This window comes from Rattus rattus, chromosome 11, assembly GCF_011064425.1.
Source record: "Rattus rattus isolate New Zealand chromosome 11, Rrattus_CSIRO_v1, whole genome shotgun sequence".
NCBI lineage: Eukaryota > Metazoa > Chordata > Mammalia > Rodentia > Muridae > Rattus > Rattus rattus.
In genome coordinates, this window is record NC_046164.1 from 34,150,278 (window position 1) to 34,172,593 (window position 22,316).

The following is a 22,316-nucleotide window of genomic DNA, read 5'->3' on the forward strand; positions in this document are numbered from 1 at the left end:
CTTGTAAAACTGGAACTCTGTATCCATTAAACAACTCCCTCTCCCCCCCTCGTCCGTTGGTTCTGGTTGTTCCATCTATTCTGCCAAGGAGACTGCATTCAGGGAGATGGAGAAACTCTGCTCCTGCCATTTCCCCATCAACACAGATCCCTGTCTGTTCTAGAGCCCTTAGCTACAGTATGGCATGAAACTCAGTAAGCCTTCCCACTCTTAACTGAGGACCCAGTCATTCCTAATTCCTATAGTGTTTGGCAGGGTGATGAGGTACTCTCTTGTACTCATTAAAGTGTGACAGATAACGTAAGAGTTGCCCTTCTTACCCCTTTCCAGGTCAATATGCAGCACAAGCTTCTAGCAGGCAGACGCTGCTAATTCTTCACCTAGCTAATGACTGGTAGGAAGAAGGACCAGATGTTCTCAAATGGATGCTAAGTGTAAGTACTTTATATTTTATTCCACAGAAACTAGTAGCAGGTCTCTTTACTAATTGGTTGGTCCAAATAACTTGATAATAGAGTAGTCCTGGACTCTGCTTGTGAGTACTTGAGGAGAAAGGAGTGGCCCAGACAGACATGGAGTGGCTCAATTAGAAGCAAACGTTTGACATAGGTGCACACAAGGTACTTAACTAACTGGTATGTAGTCAGAGTTGTGGCTACCATCACTGGTAGAATCAAAAGGAACGAAATCTTGCATTCGTCCATGCATTCCCAGTCTTAGGGGCTCAAATCTGTCACTTCATTAATTTCCCTAACCATGGTTATAACCATCGGAGGCAGAGCTCATGATATTCCTTTGTAATAATAATTTTATAAGCTGAAGAGGGAGATTGGAAGAGGGCACGTGTAAGTGACGAATGTCCAAAGCCAGAGAGGCATAAACTGACAGCTTTTATACACTAAAACACTATGTGCACACGATGTTCCTATGCACAGTTTCAGTGCCTTGTTCACACAAGAACCCACCAATCTAAAACAAACGTCACATTTGCACGAGAAACGACTGTGTACCACTTTCTCTGCTGATGTCCAAAGGACATCTGCTGCGGTCCCTAGCACAGAGGTACGCTGGTTCTTATGAGCTCAGCGGATCACATTCTTATCCTGTGGATTTGAAATGTGTGCCCGCCATGGTGAAATCTCTGTAGAGGACTCAATCTTATTCAAGCGGATTGAAAAGTAATTTGTCCGTAGGCTTCCCCTCTGCGGAGGCTAGGTGCTATTTTTAGAACACAAGGACTTCTCTGATTACCTCTTCTGATCTGCTTTACTTTTCGTGCCCCCACAGGAAATGAAATGACATGTTGGTTATTTCACTTCACAAAGCAAACCGATCCGAGCAGTCTTAGATCGCTTGCAATTAGCCAAGCTGATCACGGGGATTCAGGGATCATTTTATCCAGCTACATCAGACAATGCCACTGTCAAAACTTGAGTCTTTTAAATTATTTTAACATATCAAAGAGCACCTGTTGGTCCTCTGGGTACTTTTCTTGAAAAGCACATATATGGCCTTACAGAATAAACAGGAGCACTTTCTCCTGCTGGTAGTAATCAGTTACCGGGGAGATGAGCAGGCAGCTTAACAAAGGAAATGCACAGTAAGAACACAAGGTGGAAGAATATGTGGATTAAGAACTAGAAACAAAAGGTCCCGGAGCTTAGTAGGACAGGAGGAGGTTATGGCTGCTCCGGAAACACCAGGGGAAAAGATGCCTCAAAGGACCATGTAGGTTTCTTTAAAACCTCACTAATGTCAAGACTCAAGTACTAGATCTATGGAGCCCACCAGACACTGTCCACTGTTCCGAGGCGCCTTCTCCACCATCCTCCCCGCAGGTGCCATTGATGTGAGTGACCTCCGACCGTTGCCAGACAACCAAGAAGTTTTCTGCCATCCTGTGACTGACCTGAGTCTGATCAAAGAACTTCTGGAGCTGCAGGTCCACGTGCAGGGCGAAGCGGCTGCGTGGTACCATTTTGAGGGCATCGGTGGGGTGCAGGGGGCTAGGGCTGTGCACGTGCTATCTGTGCAGCCTCTCTGTTTGGAGGACTTATCCCTGAGAGGCTGCTGTCAAGATGCCTGGTTCATTTCTGGTAGGCAGCAGGTCGCTAAAGAGGACCAACAGGTAGCAAAGGATGTCCCACTGCATCAGGCCTTGCTTCGGTTGCCCCAGTATCACACTGATCTTTCGCTCACCTTCAATCAGCCCCCAAGTCACAGCAGGTCTCTTGGCCCTGGAAATCTGTCATGTCCACCTTGGAGCCTAGGTAACTTTGAACAGCTGGTAACTAGTTTGACTCTTCATGACCCCAACCTCTTTGGTCCCCAGTAAAGATGGTTCAAACACAACGTGCTGCTGAGGACTCAGGGGCCCAGTTCTGAGAGGGGGAGTTTCTTTCTGTTGCCTCCCTGGATGTGGACATAAGACACCTCCTCTGGAGAAAGAAACTCGACTTATGAAGAAGAAGAAGAAGAAGAAGAAGAAGAAGAAGAAGAAGAGGAGGAGGAGGAGGAGGAGGAGGAGGAGGAGGAGAGAAGAAGAAGAAGAGGAGGAGGAAGAAGAGGAAGAGGAGGAGGAGGAGGAGGAGAAAGAAGAAGAAGAGGAGGAGGAGGAAGAAGAGGAGGAGGAGGAGGAGGAGGAGGAGGAGGAGGAGGAGGAGGAGGAGGAGGAAGAAGAAGAAGAAGAAGAAGAAGAAGAAGAAGAAGAAGAAGAACAACAACAACAACAACAACAACAACAGAATTATAAACAAAGTCAGGAGTAGAGGCATGCACCTGCAATCCCAGCATTCTAGAGGCTGAAGCGCAGGCTCCTGAGTGCCGCCAGCCTGGGCCCCACACCAAGACCCTTCCAGAAAGGAAGATGGCAGGCTGGCAGGCTGTAAATGAATGAAGAAGCATCTATCTAGTTCAGTAGGCTCTGGCACTCTGGTGTGGCAGGTTTGGGATTGAGTGTGGTTCTTACGCCTGCATTCACACCAACTCATTTGAATCCTTGGTTTAGCGACATCTGTTTTCTGGTAACAGGAGCAGGACTCGGGCATCCAGATGCACTGCCTCATGGTGGCCTACTTTATAGCGTGCAGCTGATACCCTATCACGGCCGCCTTCTGGGGATTAAACGGGTGATGCCGCCTTCTAACCCACAGGGAAATTCTCATAAATCCCATTGTGCTGTTATGTTATCTCTTGGTCAAAAAATGTGAAAAATTCTGCTGGAAGCCACAGGCAGCTTCCTCTGTGCTGTAAGTATCTTGTCAGCGGTGTTGTTAGCAGGGATAACGGCCTCACAGATGACGGTGCTGGAGACAGAAACTCCAGAGGAAGACAGGGACAAGACTCTACGGCCTCTGCAAGGGCTCAAGGTCGGCTCCAAGGACAAGGGCTGTCTTTGATTTTGGCAAAGCCCCTCAGATTTCTACCCTGTTAGTTTGTGGGGAGTGGTTGAGCCTTTTTGGTTGTTTTGTTTTATTTTCAGATACAGTCTTCCCGTGTTGACTCTTAATCTTCCTGCCACAGATTTGTGAGCGTTGGGGGCAAAGTTGGCTTTTTTTTATGACAAAAAGATCTTTATGAAAAATTAAAATTAAATATGCCTATATTCTCAGGACACACAGAAGCTGCATAGCAGCTGAAGTTAATTAACAACGATTTATTTATTTAATTTTTATTTAACAAGTATTTATAAATGTAGAACCTAAATCCCTCCTGGTTTGTCCACAGGGAGAAACGGTAGACCCTGAGTTGTTGGAGACTGACAGGAAGACGGTGCCCCCACTGTCCCAGGAGACCACAGCACCTATCTAAGACTTCCCTTTTATTTCTTGTGCCAAGGAACTAGATAGAGTGATGCAAATCTACTCTATATTTCCCTTGGCATTTATCAAGGCATTTATTTATATTTTAACAAAAGTTAAAAATATTATTCTTATGTGTAGGGTGTTTTGCTTGAACATATGTCTGTGCCCTGCCTGCACATCCAGTGCCTATTAGAGGCTGGGGAGGGTGTTAGAGCCCCTGGGAATGGAGTTTGTGAGCTGCCACATGGGTGGTGCGAATGAAGCCTGGGTCCTCTGGGGGAGCAGCACTTGAGTGCTGAGCCATCTCTCCAGCCCTTCAAACAAGCTTGAAGATTCTTTTGCATTAACATTTATCATTAGTTCAATTGTTGACAAACAAGAACAAAACCCACTCCTTTCCACCCCCATATGCTCTTTTGGGTGAAGCAAGTATACATTTGTTTATATACTATGTATCAGGGCAGTTATACTACTTATAAGCACCTACAGTATATGATCAGGTTAAAATGTCTTTGTTCATTCTATGTATAGGATACAAGTATGACTGCACCCTTGTTCATTTCTCCATCCCAGGAAAATATGCTTCTGGTGATTCCTAATGAAGTTACATGTATGCATGCCTGGGTATACATCCTTCATGGCTGAGTGTCTTTACTGACTGGCCTTATACAGAGGCTGCCCTACCTTGAGTCTTACCATCTCTTATACCTTTCTGCACTTCCCAACCAATCATAACAGACTTTAGTTTTGCAGGATCCATACAGGAGATGTCCGTATCTTTCTTGTGACATAAATTCCTCTTGGCACATAGCACGACATGGGTAGGAACCAAAGGGCTAATTTCCTGCTAGCTGGTAGGAAGGCAGGAAGAAGAAACGGGAGAGCAGTCTCCCATATAACCTTCCTGCTGCCCTATGAAATAAGAGCGGTCAGGGAGTTGATGGTCAGAAGGTCAAGGGTCAGGACAAAATCCAGCTTGCTATGGAACAATAAAGCCAGGGACAGAATGTGTTTATTGGATCAAGAGCCAACCCCCAAATGGTTCCCTCAACATCTGTTCTTGCCCACCATTACATTATGGTGGGACATCAAAAGAAGACCCAACTCACAAATGGGTTCTGCATTCAACGTCCTTGCAAGGTTCCTACAGCTCGTTGTTGGGATGGTCATTTCCAAGTGTCCCCTGCACACTTTACACTTGCAGACACTTGCTTGATACCCTAACTCGAGCCCTTACAGGGTAGCCTTCAAACAGAAACGTGCACACAAAACACGGGATTCATCTGTAGTACCCACAGGAGCAGCAGCTCTTCGCTAACTCTGTGCTCAAAGGAAATTGATAGGACACAAGTCCTGTAAATAATGACCAGCCACCATATCTGTGTTCTCTGTTGACTGTGGGGGAAGGGAGACTACATGACCTTCTCAGGAGGCTAAAAGTCCTGACACTGCTGAACGTTCAAAATACACGAACTCGGGCAACCCCCATGCTCACTGTTGAGCTTGACGTCATCAGGGACATGTCAATCTCGAGGGTCTCAGCGGAGTGACAAGAGACTCCCCTCTAGGCTAAGTTGGGTGGAGCTACCCCATCCTATTAGAGATCCCAGAAAGGTGTTAGTTCAGATAATCAGACAGAGGTGAAGAAGGTTCCTCTTTCCAATAGGCTACCTGAAAAACCAACCTTCATCGTTCATGCATTTGCTCATTCGGTGCCAATTAGACTACATCCCAAGACTTCCCGATGCTGGGGATTCGGAGGTGAGCAAAGCGGATGAAAACCTGAGGCTCAAGGAAGCCATGCTCTCGAGAAACATCCGACAGGTTGGATCATGCGGGTTTAGGTAAACTCTCAAGTGGTGTGATGCTGACAGAGGCGAACACATTTCCACTCTGTCCAAACAGGCGAGAGCATGGAACTAGCCAGGAGGAAAGACAGAGGCAAGCCCTGAGCTGCCTGCAGCATGAGAGGCCATCATGCGTTTCAAGAGCTTCCAATCGCTACGGTGGACAAAGGGAATCCTCAAAAGTCCCTTGGCTGTGAAACACGGAATTCTGGGCAAGCAGAGCAAATGCTGCCCCATCATATAAGAATTTCCCGAAGAATGAGAGTCTCCCATAGTCACCAGAAATCACTTTAAAACAATGATAGGTCTAGGCCCGGGCAGGACATTAAATTATCTGGAAAACGTTTATGAGTTCCTTGGCTCAGCCCATGTCCAGACCAATTAAATCAGAATCTTGGAGGGGAGCTCAGGCATAGCCTTCTGTGACTCGCCCTGGCGAGCAGACCAGCGAAGGACGACTGCTCCAGAAGGTGAGGTGGCCTTGCACCTGGAAAGTGGCAGGTCACAATGCTCTGTCGAGTTCACTCAGCTTTCAGGTGCTGGGTCTGCAAAGCCAGTCATTTTCTTCCCCCTCCCATCTGCATCCTCATTTCTATTCCCCACTTGACAGGAAATGTTATCATCTCTCAGACAGAGGTGGCCGACCAAAGTGGGCACCTCCTGAGTCTCAATTTGCTCATTTGCAGTGGAATTTTTTGATTTGTTTTTTTTTTTCAAATGTGTTCCTGCTAAGCTACGCAGCAAAGGAACTATTATATATGGATTTTTTCTTTTATCAACAAGACTCTAAGAGCCAAAGAGTATGCCCAGTGTGTGCCCCCTCCTAGCATTGATGGCACTCTTCATTTTCCAGAGTGTGATTTTTGTTCACTATCCTCTATGAAGTCAATAGTTTAACTAATATATATATATACATATATGCATACACACACATATATATGCATATATATACATATATACATATATACACATATACACACATACATACATACATACATACATATATATATATATATATATATATATATATATATATATAGCAGTGATTACTGTACTGAATGACCCCTGAACCCAAAGCTGTAGACTAAAGCCAGTGAGGGGCGCCACAAGAAATCAATACAAGTGACACTGAGCTGGAAGACAGACACTTTCTGTGCTCTAGAGCACAGTATACATGCTAGCCATAGAGTCTAAGCACACGTGCCAGCCACTAGACCCTCTTTATGGAGTCCGAGATCCCACAGGGACAGGTGGGATTCCTTGTCCTTGTAGAACAAGGTAGAAGTTTCTAGAGGTTGGTCTTCAGTACTTCAGTACCCTATGTTATTGTGTAGCCATAAACAAAGTCTTCACATCTAACCTGGGGACATATAAAGTAGTGTCGTGCTTGCATTGGTCAGAGTAAGGCAGCATCACGCCTTAGAAATGACACTTGTTTTTTTTTTTTTTTTAAATCTTTGAGAGCAGGTTCTGCTAGATAGCCTAAGCCAGTTTGGAGCCTCCAAGTCTCCTGCCCCAGCCTGCTAAGTGTTGGTGTTACAAGTGTATACCTCTGTCTCTGGCTTTTGTTGCTATTTCAATGGTACTTAGAAATGGTACTCAGGCTTCATAATGCCAGTAACGATAAGAATGAAAATGAAACAAAACGAGGCCTTTCCGCGTGCTAGACGTCAATATCATTTTCCTATATTATCTCACCTTCCTAATACCTTTAAGTAGAAGATATAATCGTAGCTGCATTTCAGCTAAGAAAATGAACAGAGTAAGTTTGGTTCAGACAACAGGGAAGAGGCATTTAGGCCTCTTCTGACTGACTCCAGAGTGCACATGTGGAAGCTCTGTGCTGTATCTCTTCACACATACCAGGTCTTGTCTGCTATAGCACACTACAAGCAAACCACAAGAAGAAAAGGCTGGTAGAGACAGTCTGGTGTCAGCCCTGCAGTCCTATTGTACCTATAGTCACCACAGGCCGGTCCGGGAGCTGAGCTGTCTCCCCCAGGCTTATCCTGATGGAGTCTATAGGTTCAAGTTGATGGATGGAGTGCATAGAGATCCGAAGAGAAACTTTCTTGGGGCAGTGTTAAGAAAAGGAGGGGTAGCCCCCACTTCTGGATGTTGTGTGCCGAGCTTCCCGCTTCTCCAGGAGAGAGGTATGCTGACTGTTTGCTTACTGTGCTCTCACAGGGGCGGGTCAGGCGCGGCTCTGGAATCTGGTGACTCAGGCAACTGTGCTGAGCGGAGCTCACCGCTTAAAACACGACTGCAGCTCTGTAACTAGCAAAGCCTATACCTCTGAGCTCAGCTAGACAGGAAAAGGGGGCAGCCTGCAGTGATGGGCCAGGCAGAATGGATACAAAGAAAAAGGCCTTGGAGTGGAGAGCATTTGGGTGGTATCGAGCGAGTGGGAGGTTCTCTTTGTCTCATCTCGGCTGAGCTTAGAAAGACCTGCCCTGCCCTGCCTTGCCAGTTACCAGTGAACCAAAGGCATCCATGGCCCACAAAGCCAAGTCAGATCCACTCTACTCTACCACTCTGAGCCTCTGATCCCAGACATACCTGAGTCCCCGGGGGTCTCTAGTTCTGAAGCCCAGGCTTGTCAAACATCGGGCAGCGTCTTTATCTCTGCCCTAACTTGCCCTCTCCAGCCGGGCTTAGCATCTTTAATAAGGGGCCACACTGCAGGACCCCGCTCCTTGATGTCTGTGCTCACAGAGAAGCACGCATTTCGTTCCCGTCAAAAGCTGATGGCTTCCTGAGGGGGTTCCTTTTGGAAGCCAAGGTTACCATTTAATTGCTGAAGCCACGATTGAAATTCCCCTTTGGATCCCCGAGTTCTGAAAACTCCCCTGGAGAATGAACCAGCTTGGAGTCCTAGGCCTGGGCTGCCCCGACACATTCCTGAGGCTTCATTTCTGTGTGGTCCCTTTCAAAACCTTTGGAAAGTTCCAGGAGATCCATTTTCTTGATAAATGTTTTCATCTTTGCCTGGAGTAGAGCCAGAAGAGAGCGAAGCAGATGTCAGATCCAAAGTCTTTCCAACTCCACCACCTGACCGCTGGCTGCTAATTTGTGCTGACGTAGACAAAATGCCGGGTAAATGTTTCTCATTCAACGGGAGACAAGCAGAGACAAAACTTGTCACTTGTATGACATCTTAAAAAAAAAAAAAAAGAAAGCAAGCAAGCTCCTGTAGAAGGTGGAGATGTCCCTTCTCCCAAAAGACACTGTGAGAAACAAGGCAATGACAATCAGCTGCACCAATGCCTGTTAGAATATTAAATCACTGGCTTTCTGTTTTTTTGTTTATTTGTTTGTTTATTTCTTTTCCTCCAGAGTCAAAATGGAATATGATGAATTGAGCTCTCAAATTCTTCCATGAATTGTCCCTCTGTACCTTGTCAAGAGTCTAACAAGTGCTGGAGAGAGGTAGCTCAGTGGTTAAGAACACTGGCTGCTCTTCCTTAGAGAGGTTCAACTCCTAGTTGAATTCCTAGAGAGGCACAACTCCCTGCGGCAGCTCAAAACTGTTGGTAATTCCAGTTCCAGGGTATGCAAAACCCTCACATGCAGGCAAACCACCAATGCACATGAAATAAATTAAAAAAGAGTCTAATGCCACCACTACCAGTAAATAGGCTTCAATACCTACAAATGCAAAGTAATGGTGAACAGTGGCGCTACCCACGCACCACCCTTAGGTGTGGAGTAGATATTCAAGTTGAGAAAGCAGAGATATGCTGAGATTACAGTACGCAAGTCATCCTGTGAAGGAGGAGGCCTAAATTGTACCACTACACACTTTTATCCTGGGGCTGTGACAACTGCCTTTTTATAGTGTCCAGCTTTGTGAACCTGTCCGTTTGGCTTGGCCTTGATCTCATGGACACTTACTGTGGGTTGATGAAGATCACCATACCTCATGAACGGGCCTTTGTCAACGCTAGGTTACTTAGCCTGTTTTACCTGGCTTGAACCTTTCTTAGTTTTCAGAGGCAAGACTTCTGTGTTTCTCTGGCCTGCTTCTGGGAACAGCAGGATTTCCTCCCTGGACTTCCTGGACAGCTATGCTGCCTCCCCCAACCCCCAACCTTCTGCTGGGTTAGAGATGCTAAGGGGGTGGGGCCTGTTGTAAACCCAGCTGTGGCTAATCTGTCCTTGCTGTCCTCTGTGAACCCAGAAAGCAATTCAGCACATTAGCCTTTTCAAGAGTCAGATTGCTTTGCCATTAATTGAATTTGTGATAAAACATGATTCAACTCTTTAATACATATACATTTCAAGTGAAAAGGAGACACGTTTCTCCCTATTACTCTGACTTCTCCCTATTACTCTCCTATTCCATCAGCATCTTGGTGTATGGTGTATGTAGGGGTGCTCTTCCCATGGGTATTTTGAATGCCTCTACCCTAACCCCACTCAAAGAGTAAAGGGTATCTGGGGGGGGGCATCTTTACTGTTACCTTAAGTGAACAGGCACATGAATTATGGTGTATACCTAAGTTTCTGTCACTTTCAAAACTTTCTGATCTAGTCACTCATAAACTCCCAAAGGGAGCAGCATTCATGGATCCCCCAGCTTAATTCTTTTGACAGGAACTCGGTCTTTCCTTTCAACTGGTTACTAAGAAGATGTCTGTGCTATAGTTAAAGGCGTAGAGGCCAAGTCAGAACCCATATGGGGCAGCTGGAGGTAGAGGAAGCTCACAGTTTAATCCACTGGGAGGCAGATTTTAGAACCAGGGAGGCCTTCTGCCCTTGGACTCTACCCAGAATGAGAGAAGCCAGCTGCCCTTGGACTCTAACCAAGGGCATTGTGTTAGTGAGCTGTCCAAAAGAACACCCGTATAAGGCAGTTTCTTCTGGAACGCGAGTCTCTAGTGGACCCTTCCAGGGACAGGGCAGAAACCACACGAAGGATGTCAGTGACTGCCTGCTCAGTTCCATCTTTCTATCTCCGAGCTGACCAGTGTGAAGGAGGGGAAAGTGGTAACAGCCTCCTCCACTCTGCCCTCCTAAGTGAGGCCATTTCTCAGCTCTAATGAGGCCTTCTCAACTCCCACACAACCACGCCACAGTACTCATGTTACAGGTTTCTTCCTGGTGTGTGATGTGAATGTGCCTGTGCCTATTCAGTTTAGGCTTTTAAATTCTATTTCCTTGAAGAACTATGGAATGGGCACCTGCCATTTAATAACCAATTCCCAAAGTAGGTAGACTGTACCTTGTCTCTGGAGTGCTTTTCTCTCAAATAGTGGTTCTCAGCTCGTGCGTTGTGACCCCTTTGGGGGTCCTACATCAGAGATCCCACATACTTACATTATGATTAATAACAGTAGCAGAATTATAGTTATGAAGTAGCAATGAAATGACTTTCATGGTTGGGGGGTCACCCCAACATGAGGAACTGTATTAAAGGGTCACAGCATCAGGAAGGCAGAGAACCACTGCTCTAAAAGGACCCTGCCTGAGTCCTTTACCCCTTCTTCAAAGTTGTTCCCTTTCTAAGGCTACTCCAGGAGCTCAAAGCTTTCCTCCAAGTTAGTGACTAGAACAGGATCAAGCCATAAGGAAGAATTAATGATCTGCTTATCATTCCAGAAGTTTCTATGTTTAACAAGGGCAAACAAGGCCAAGAAAGTTATAAAACTATAGAGGTATTATTATCGGGTTGGGGCAGATTTTTCCCAACATAATATTTTTATTGATTATTGGGGAATTCCATACACCTGGGTCACACTCACTTCCCAGACCTCTCAGGTCCACTCACCCTTCTGACTCCCCCCAACCCCCAAAGAAGGAGGAAGAGGAGGAGGAAAGGAGGAGGGTCAGGAAGAGAAGGAAACGAGTCCCATTTGTGTTGCCCATATATGTACTGGAGCATGGTCAAACTCCCAGGGGCCAGCCCCTTAAATAGAACTGAGTCCTTGCCCTCTGCACCCCTTCCAAGGAGTCATTAATTGTGGAGAGCTATACTTCGGCTTCCTTATCACAGTTTTAAAGTGTTCTCTTCATGGCTTTCTGCCTGGGATGTTACTTTTGGGGGTTATGGGGGTAGGGGAAGGGGTTGTCACAGAAGCCCTGTATGTCTCTTTCTCAACCGTGAGTCTGCAGTCATTGACTCTCTTATAGGCAGCTCCCCCAACCCCCTTCTCTGTCTTTCTGATCTGAAAGCAAGGACAGAGAGTAATGGTGGGGCTGTAATACAGAGGCAGCACTGGCTAGTATGCAAGCAATCTAAGGCAGAACCTAGTAAGACTGTTCAGAAGCAGAGGGAACACTGGGCATGCCCGGTAAACACAGCCTGTCATGGCAAGTCAGGGTCTTGGGACTGGCAGTTCTTAGACTTTTTCCTAATTGTCTTTTGTGTTCTTTGACTAACCTCTCTACAGTTTCTCCTATACCAACTTCACCTTCCACCTCTGTAGAAAAGGACCTTCTGTTCTCTGCTCCTCTGAGTCTGACGTTTTAAGTTTTCATGTAGAAGCAAGATCATCTCTCTGAGTACTGCTTATTTTAACATGGTCTTCCAGGTTCATCCATGCTGTCACGAATGACAAGATTTTCTTCTTTTGCAGGGCTAAATAATATTCCATGTCCTCTTCCCCCTGACTCCATTCCCAGCCCCATACTATATCTTTTTTAGCTAACTGTTTTTATTAAATTAATTAATTATTTTATTTTTCTATCTCAACCAGGATATCACTCCCCCAAGAAGTCATTATTGGCTCCTTCCCCGCTAAATCTGGATACCCTCCTCAGCATAAATCTGTTCATTCTGCAAGACAGAATTATCTTAACAAAACATTACACTGACATGTCCGGTCTCAAGATAAACCAGTCCCCTAACAAGTTCATTGACTGTTGGAATTCCTCTGTTTCAGCTTCCGGTGGAGTTCCTGGGTTCACTCAAGGATAGGAATGGGTTTTTAATTCGCCAAATAAACTTCACTGAAGCTTTTATTTTATTTTATTTTTTTACTTACAACACAGCTCCTAGACCTGACTGTAGCTATCAATGTAAAGAAAGAGTCTGGGGATGTGGTGGAAAGTGACCATGGGATCAGATGGCTAAGTACAGATAAATTCCCTGCTCTGTGTGTGTGTGTGTGTGTGTGTGTGTGTGTGTGTGTGTCTGTCTGTCTGTTGTCTGTCTGTCTGTCTGTGAGGGCACACAGCAGGGACCCCATTGTCCACATTCCCAGAGGGTCTCCTCTGTCTGCCTAACATATGCCAAGCTCTAATTGTTAGCCAGACACTGTGTTTGAAAGGCATCATAAGACAGGCTGCCCTTTATTCTAGGAGAAAGACGGACGTTTAAGAAGATGGCAGGATGGTCTATATTGCACAGCTCATTCTCCACTCAGGCGACCGCCCTGGTCCTCCTCAGATCTGTGCTCTTTGGCTCAAGGCACCGCCCCACCTACCGCACTCACTACCTGCCTTACTCACTCCCAGCCCCCATCCCATTTCTCTATGGTACATTCTTCAGGGTACACACAACTATGTAAAAGTATCCTTTGTTTTTGTCTAAAGCTTTCCTTGAACTCTGCAAGTAAGAAATTGTGTCTATTTCTCCAAAGTTGTTTACCCTGAGACTTGAAGAGTGCTGGGGGAGTCTTTCATTCATCAGTCCATTCAAGTATTGATCTGGGCCCTTGGAGGTTTGGGCTCTTTGGGCAACAAAGATTCTCTTCTCCTCTAGAGCTAACTTTGATTGAGCAATGACACCAATCTTCATCCAGTGGTTTCTACAGTTAATTTTCACAGCATTTAATCATCAGAAAACCCTGTGATGTAATTGTAACTTCATTTTACAGACGAGGAACCCTATGGACAGTGAGGTCATGAGGGAACAAAAGCTAGTGGTTCACGGTAGCCCTAACATTCATAGTCAGGGAGTCACGGTCTACAGCTGATTGTCAGCTATGGAACCTTTGTACAAAGACACAGCATGGATCTAGTAAGAATTTCTTGATGTTGACCAGTACTAGGAGAATAATAACATCATAATGAAGAGTGTGTATGTTTGTGTGTGTGTGTATGTGTGTGTGTGTGGTCACAGAGACAGTGACAAGAATTCCAGTGTCTGTCTGTCTCTCTGTGTGTCCGTGTGTATGTGTGTGTGTCTGTCTGTCTGTTTCTATGTGTGTGTGTCTGTCTGTGTCTGTATGCAGGGTATAGGTAGGAGGCACTGCACTTCCAAAGGCATGCAGAACACCAGCCATATAGCGTAGCAGGAGCTTGGGAGACTGGGAAGAGGTCTGATGGAATTGGATGGTGAAGACCCTCCTATTGCCTCACTGGCTGTTCGAACTGAGCTATGGAAGAACTGAGAAGAGAGACTGAGTGGTGGCATTCTAGGTCCACAAGTAAAATTCCTGAAGAGTGAGTAAATGGTACTCAAATATATCAGAGAAACGACCTGGGTGCCAAGGGACTCAGATTTAGAGGACTGCAAACAAAAGGTCTGAGAACCGGGAGAGAAGAGCAACCCCTTCTGTCCTGACATCTTGACTTTGTGACTCTCATCATCTCTGTCCTGATTCTTTTTTTTATGAAACTGAATTGTCAGTTCCCCCTTCTAGTTAGCCAAGGACCCTAGTGAATTCTACCGGCACTCAGTTCACACTGACGGCTCCCAAACTTGAGATCATTAGCGCATTATCTTTCTAACAGATTTTTCAAGCAGACGGCTTCGCCTTCGACTGCAGAAACACAGAACTGAGCAGAGCAAGCTCTCTCTAGAATGGTGATCTCGGTGAACATCAGGAGGTGCTCCAGGGATCTAGGGAAGGTGCTCGGCAATGTGTAACTCATACATACTCCCTTCATTGTCAAGACTGGATTTGCCCAGTGCATCCCAGCAATGCGTACCTGGAGCTGGCTAGCTGCTCAATAAATATTATGCTTAATGGAAACAGAAGAAAAGACTGTGGATTGGCTATGTCACCAGACTGAGTTCTGCAAAAATACACCTCCTATCCCTCAGTGAAAACACAATGCGGGACTGGAGAGATGGCTCAGCGGTTAAGAGCACTGACTGATCTTCCAGAGGTTCTGAGTTCAATTCCCAGCAACCACATGGTGGCTCACAACCATCTGTAATGGGATCCAATGCCCTCTTCTGGTGTGTCTGAAGACAGCAGCATTGTACTCATATACGTACACAAATAAATAATTAAAAAAAAAGAAAACACAATGCAAGTTTCTTTTGGGGAAAGAAATGGCCAGAAGAAGGGAGGAAGTGCATTTTTACTCTCTGCAAAGACCGAGCACTAAATGGTACACAAGCAAGAAGTTCTCAGTCCGTTTAGCGTTCGTCATTGTCAAACTATACCTAGGACCCCAAATAAACACATAATCGCCCATTCTCTTCTGCTGCGGGAAGGTATTCTGGAGGCTCTCTAGCCTCTTCCTGCTCTCGCTGGCACCCTCCTATCATAGCCCTAGAAGCCAGCCCCCATTGTTTGTCAGGATGGGCCGGAGAGACGAAAGGCTGGTTTATGTCAAGGTTTCCAGTTCTAGGTGCTATTTCTCACCATCTTCCTGAGCTATACCCTTAAAGTGGTTGAAGAGGGGCTGAAGAGCTGGGCAGACTGGGCGTGTTCATTCTTATTTCTTTATCAAACCATGTGAGTGTTGAGGGAAGGAAGGAGCAAGAAGGAAACTGATAAAACTCGATCCCCCCAAAAGACGGGAGGAAGAAGTAGAGTGAGGAGGAGGGAAGGAGAGGGTCATGGTGAGACTAAACATAATAAAAGTACATTTATGAAATGTCACAATAAAACCTGTTATTTTGCATAATTAACACATTATTTTTATGAATTATAAAATAAGTCAAACTGTTTTATAAATGTGTAATCTATAAATGATATATAGAAATATACAATATGATACATATAATAAATATATACTAAAAATAAAATAATATAAGCATATAAAATAACAAAAATTAACAATGTAAACTCACCACAGATGAGGAAACACCACTTGGGAAGTCAGGCTACTCTGCTCTGATAGGGCAAAGACTCTGAGATTCTGGGAAAGTTTCCCCTTGGGATGTTTATAAGAAACTCTCAATATTTGGAATGAATCCTCAATGTGCATATCCGTTCATGTTGTAACTGTTGTGCTAGAGCCGAGGAGGAAAATGGCTGGTTTTGCTGGAAATGGGGATATTTGGTCTGTGATTTTATAAACGTACGTGATAATACCATCAATACCATAAGTGGGTAACACTGAGTTACACTATATCAGGTTTTCAATAGCGGATTTCTGGGAAAAGCTGTAAAGAAAGAACTGTTACTTGGGAAGTCGGGAGAAACTCTGAACTGTGTTCAAGAAGCAACAGCTGACTTTCCTCACCTCCCCTCCTACCTTGGCTGAGGCCCGGGCAGCAGCTGCCAGTCCTGGGCTCTAACTTTCCCTCGAAACGACTGCCCATGGAAAATGTTATTTCAGGCACTAGAGTTAAAGTTTCTAATTTTTTTTGGTCCCAATCTCAGACTTTATTTTTTCCAACTTCATTTGAGCAAGTTTAGATTAGTATGGGACACAATAGACAAACACAATGTCAAAGCCATTCCTGCGGAACTTTGCATCCTGTGGACAGATTATGACAAAAACATAACTAAGGCCCGAGAAGAAAAACAACACGGTCAGAGGGTTCACAACATCAAAGCATTTGAGTTTCTTTTTACCCCCAAGTATAATGCCCTAGCTAGGTTACCATTTTGATAATTGGAAACTCCAATATTATATTAATATAAACTTCAATTTAAAAAAAATCTGGTTACTAAATTGACTTTCTGAAAGTCTTTCCTTTGTATTTCTCTGTTACCCCGTCTACCCATCTCTCTGCACACACCCAAAGGAAAGAATGAAAAGGTTTTCAAGAGTGTAGAGGCTTTTGAGACTTGCCCTGCAGGCTAGTTGGGTAAATTGTGCCTCGGAGTCTCGGAAAATCTTTTCTATATTTACACCCGTTACTGCGATTTCTCACTTTCTTGGCGCACACAGGCAACTCCAAATAAAACCATCCCAAGAGAACCGGGAGGCGTTTCCCCTGGCTCGGGACACTGGGCAGCCATCAACTCCTCCCTCCCGCGGGTCTCCAGGGATGCTCGGCGGCGGCGGCGCGGATTGGGTGGGGTGGGCGGGGAAGGCGCTGGTTCCCACCTTGCTCGCAGGTGCCTTTGCTGACCTGGGTGATGGCCTTCTCTCCGCGGCTCTCGGCGCGCAGGCTGGCGGCGCGCAGCTGGCAGCCGCTGGGGTAGGTGACGCCGTCGCTGCCGCACACCGGGTAGCGGCTCTTGCACACGCACACGGCGAGGGTCGCGGGACCGCCGGCTGCTGCCCCGGCTTTACCCTTCCGCCTCTTGCGGCTCTTCACGCACTCCATGCCCGGCGCGCAGTGCCCCCTGCCGGCCGCGCCGCCCCCGCACGGCTCACCCTCGCCGCGAGCGCACACCGGGCAGCAGCCGCACGCGTCGCGGGTCTCACCCAGCGGGCAGCCGAGCGGGGGCAGCGCGGGGCAGGAGGCCGGCACGCACGGGCCGCAGGCATCCGAAGAGGAGGAAGAGGAGAGGGGCAGGAGCAGGAGCAGCAGTCCGGCTGCACCCAGCAGCAGGGCGCGCGGTGGCCGCTCCATGTTGGGGTGGCTGGACGCGAGCGCGCAAGTGAGCAGCCCGGGTCCCCGAGGCCAACCCTTAAAGCCGCTGCCCCGCCCGGCGCTCCGCGGGGGCCCTCCCCGGGGCGGAGAGTCTGCCTGCTGCCGGCCCGGCTCCGCCCGCCCGGGATCCGGCCTCCCACCGTCGTGGGCATCTTCGCTGCCCTGGCGAGCCCGTCCCATGCCCAGCACGCTCGCTAGCCCACTCCTGCTCAGCCCCCTGCCCCTGTCTTCACTCTCCAGCACTGGAAGGAACGTGCCTCCCGCTTCCTTTCCTCCTCGCTTTCCAGATCCAGCTATTTTAATTTTATTTTTTATCTAAAACAACTAGGACTTTATGAGAATGCAGTGTTTAATCCGTTAAATTCTAGTGGGCCTGGGAAACCTGAGTGCTTTGTGGTTACTCTTTTAAGGGCAGACTACAAAGGGAGTTGGGTTGTGTCCTTTTTGGCTACAGGACCTGTGTGGTTTTAGTTGACATATTCTTTTTTTGGGGGGGGGGGGGCCTCATAATCTTGTTCTTCTCTCATAGCACACAAGCTGTCTTACGCTGAATCAGGTTTAAATCTCTTTTAAAGTTATGGTTTTAGATTTATTTTTTTTTTTTTTTATTTTATGTGTATGGATGTTTTGGCTTCGTGTATGTGTAAATTGTGTATGTGCACGGTGCCTCTAGGGGTGGGTGGGGCAGAAGATCAGATACCCTGTTAAATGGAGTTAAAGGCAGTTGTTAGAAGCCTGGTGGGTGCTGGAAATCGAACTCAGGTCCTGGAAGTGAAACAGGTGCTCACTTCTTAACGGCTTAACTGCTAAAGCCATTTGTTTCTTCAGTCCCTTACTTTAAAAAAAAAAAATGCCTTTTAATTTTGTGTATGTGAGTGAGTGTGTATGTCTGTGGGTCCACGTGCCAAACGTGTGGAGTTTAGAGAACAACATGGGGCAGCTGATTTTCTCTGTCTACTATACGGGTCTAAGGGTTTAAATTCTGGTTATCAGGCTGATTCGCAAATCACTGGCCCATGTTATTTAAAACTCACAGAGAAGACCTTTTAGAGGGAGGCCACTCTTCGACCTGCAGGGAAATGGTCTTATGTCCTGTTTCTTTAGGGCATTTAGCAGTTCAGTGCCCACATGGACAGCAGGCACCAGGGGTCAGGGTCTCTGGTCTCAGGTAGAGTTTGAGACGGAGCCCACTGGAGTGCACAGAAGCATTGGTCTTAGGGACTATGTTAAAAGAACAAAACATTCGCTCATTTTAAGGGCTAATGAGCACAATATTAAGTGATTAAATTGTTCACACCTGGCCCAGAAACACATCTCCCCTATGAACAACCATCCCTGGCTGGTCTGCAAACAACTGTAGGGGAAGGAAGGCTTGCAGAGTGCCAGGGTTGTGGACTCCCCTCTCTCTCTTTCTCCACAGAAGGTGTGAAGTCTAGGTGACCAAAGCCAGTGTGCCCATTGACCCCGTATCAGGTGACACCACGCGATACAGAAATGACGTGATGAGGATGCCTCCCGGGCCGGAGGTCCTGCCTAGACCCATGTCACCTGTTTCTGTTTTGCATATGTCCCAGAATTTGTAGGGTTGCTATGTGAAAGCAAAAAGCAATATCCACAACACCATCAGGAAGGTATGTGGTGGCTCCTATGGGTCTGACCCTGACCACAGCACACTTTAAAAACACTTAATACTTAGAGAACTAGTGAGTTGAGAACTCTTTTCCCACCTAGAAAAGGGGCTACTGATTTTTGGCTTCTCTTCAGCATATTCTAGAAGAGTGGCATGTTTTTTAAGAGTCCAGATACTGACGTGATAGTTTAACAACCAAGGCACATTTTCAAAGGATTTTTTTTTTTTTTTACATATGCTTGCTTTTGTCTCACACCAGAGAAGTTTATTAGTAAACTTGGTCTTAGTGAATTTGGTCTAAATCAGACCAAACCTAGAGTGCAGTGCCTAGTGCACAGTGGTTCCTGTTCAGCTCCAGTTTTATTAACCCTTTGTTAGAGACCTCAGGGTGATTCAATAATCTCTTATGACTATTTCTCACAGCTCCAGGTTCCCCAGAAGTCAAAGTTGCCCCTGACACAAGGACTTCAGGGCAAGTAGTTTACTTGGAAGGTCACATAGAAGCATACCTTTTGGGAGTGTGACAAGTAGGAAGTGAATGACAAGGAAGGATGGCAATAAAGGTGCATATATTGGGGGTCAGTTGTGTATGTGTGTGTGTGCATGTGCGTGTGCGTGTGTCAGGGGCGGGAGGCAGTGAGAGCACTCACGGGGGTGTGGAGTTGTTCCCCAGCGAATAAACCCTGTATCAGAGCTGGCAGTGCGAACTCAGGCATGTCTAGCAATAAACTCCCTTCTCTGACCTTACTGCTTAGCCAGCAAAACCAACAATCAGAGTTCCCTTTGTGAAGGGGCACCTAGTCTGTGGGAGTGTCAATCAAGCGGAAAGAGATGAAAGAGAGAGAGACTTGGATATCTGGAGAAAAAAGAAAGAGAAGAGAGAGAGGAGGCATTTTTAGCTACTATCTCAATAGTTGTGGAAAAGGCATTTGACAAAACCCAACACCACTTCATAAGACTGTCCATCCCACTGGAAATGAATGGGGACTTAGACATTTAACACTTTCCTTCCGAGTGAGACGTCGTCATCCACTCAGCTTCATTTTTAATGAAATGAAGGGACAGGGTGTGGACACTGGGTTATGTCACATGCAACAGAGATGCCTTTTTATTTTCTGGCCTTGGTCACCTTGTTGAGTAGAAGTTGGCAGAGTAGACCTGGTCTCCACCTCAGAGGGAATGCCTTACCCTCTGTCCGCTGGGAATGAAGTTAGCTGCAGGTGTCTCATCAGGTTGAGAAAATCCCATTCATTTCCAGTGAGATGAACATTCTTATGAAGTAGTGTGGGGTTTCGTCAAATGCCTTTCCCATGACTCTTGAGATAGTAGCTAAAAATGCCTCTTATTTTATCAACATGTTAGGTTCATTGATTTATTTTTTATTTTTGAATGGTGAAACCATAATTGAATTCCTAAAATAAATCCCACTTCATCATAGTCTGAAACCCTTCTAGTGTGTTTCTAGAATTTACTCTTTCATATATATTGTTTTTAGTCCTTGTGTACTATCCATAAGAGATGCTGGTGTTGTCTTATGACTTTGGTTTTGCTATTATGGTAATAATGGCAACGTTTAATGAGTTAGAAAATGTTTTTATCTCTTCTATTGGGGGGAGGGACTGAATAATAATAAACCTTTGGCAGCCTTCTTGAGTAAAGTTTTTGTTTTTGAGAACTTTTTTCTTTTATTGGATAATTTTTATTTACATTTCAAATGTTATCCCCTTTCTTGGTTTCCCCTCCAGAAAACCGCTATCTCATCTCCCCTCCCCCTGCTTCTATAAGGATGCTCCCCCACCTCCCTACCCTGACAAGCCCCTAGACCAAGGGCCTCTCCTCCCATTAATGCCCAACAAGGCCATCCTCTGCTACATATGCGGCTGGCCATCCCTGTGTACTCTTGGGATGCTAGTTTAGTCCCTGGGAGCTCTGGGGGATCTGGTTGGTTGATATTGTTGTTCTTCTTCTGGGGTTGCAAACCCCTTCAGCTCTTTCAATTCTTTCTCTAACTCCTCCATTGGGGACCCTGTTCCCAGTTCAATGGTTGTCTCTCAGCATCCACCTTGAATTTGTCAGACTCTGGCAGAGCCTCTCAGGAGACAGCTATGTCAGGCTCCTGTCAGCATGCACTTCTTGGCATCCGCAGTATTGTCTGGACTTGGTGTCTGTATGTATATGGGCTGGACCTCCAGGTGGGGCAGTCTCTGGATGGCCTTTCCTTCAGTCTCTGCTCTACACTTTGTCTCTATATTCCCCCTGTGAATATTTTTGTTCCCCTTTCTAAGAAGGACTGAAGCATTCACACTTTGGTCTTCCTTCCTCTTGAGCCTCATGTGGTCTGTGAATTGTATTTTGGGTATTCCGAGCTTTTGGGCTAATATCCACTTAGTGCATACCGTGTGTAATCTTTTGTGATTGGGTTACCTCACTCAAGATGATATTTTCTAGTTCCATCCATTTGCCTAAGAATTTCATGAAGTCATTGTTTTTAATAGCTGAGTAGTACTCCATTGTGTAGATGTACCACATTTTCTGTATTCATTCCTCTGCTGAAGGACATCTGGGTTCTTTACAGCTTCTGGCTATTATAAATAAGGATGCTATGAACATAGTGGAACCTGTGTCCTTGTTATATGTTGGGGCATCTTTTGGTTATATACCCAGGAGTGGTATAGCTGGGGCCTCAGGTAGTACTATGTCCAATTTTCTGAGGAACCTCCAGACTTATTTCCAGAGTGGTTGTACCAGTCTGCAATCCCACCAACAATGGAGGAGTGTTCCTCTTTGTCCACATCCTCGCCAGCATCTACTGTCACCTGAGTTTTTGATCTTAGCCATTCTCACTGGTATGAGGTGGAATCTCAGGGTTGTTTTGATTTGCATTTCCCCGATGACTAAGGATGTTGAACATTTCTTTAGGTGCTTCTCGGCCATTCGATATTCCTCAGTTGCAAATTCTTTGTTTAGCTCTGTAACCTGTTTTTTAATAGGGTTATTTGATTCTCTGGAGTCTAACTTCTTGAGTTCCTTGTATATATTGGATATTGGCCCTCTATTGGATGTAGGATTGTAAAGACCTTTTCCCAATCTGTTGGTTGCCGTTTTGTCCTGATGACAGTGTCCTTTGCCTTACAGAAGCTTTGCAATTTTATGAGGTCCCATTTGTTGATTCTTGATCTTAGAACATAAGCCATTGGTGTTCTGTTCAGGAAAATTTCCCCAGTGCCCATGTTTTCCAGGCCCTTCCTCATTTTCTCTAAGTTTTTAAATTACTAATTCTTTTCTTTCCTACCTTCCTTTTTTCTTTTCTTTTCTTTTCTTTTCCTTCCTTTGTCCCTCCCTCCCTTCCTTCCTCCCTCCCC

The 22,316-nt window shown here is 45.9% G+C and overlaps 2 protein-coding genes across 2 annotated transcripts in view; one reads left to right on the forward strand and one right to left on the reverse strand.

Annotated features, from left to right (window-relative positions):
* The window catches only part of Igfbp7 (insulin like growth factor binding protein 7), a 61,489-nt gene extending 44,136 nt beyond the window's left edge, over nucleotides 1-17,353 (reverse strand). Inside the window, exon 1 of the mRNA XM_032916035.1 lies at nucleotides 16,832-17,353. Within this exon, the coding sequence (XP_032771926.1) occupies nucleotides 16,832-17,303 (472 nt within the window). The 5' untranslated portion in view covers nucleotides 17,304-17,353. The remainder of the gene's footprint in view (nucleotides 1-16,831) is intronic.
* On the forward strand, nucleotides 1,778-2,335 carry LOC116912127 (ran guanine nucleotide release factor-like). The gene has a single exon (XM_032916036.1). It carries the CDS (start codon nucleotides 1,778-1,780, stop codon nucleotides 2,333-2,335), a length of 558 nt encoding a protein of 185 aa, XP_032771927.1.
* Nucleotides 17,354-22,316: the final 4,963 nt, after the last annotated feature.

What these genes read in the sequence shown, in the direction of transcription:
- LOC116912127 (XM_032916036.1), top strand. Translation starts at nt 1,778, where the DNA reads ATGGAGCCCACCAGACACTGTCCACTGTTCCGAGGCGCCTTCTCCACC.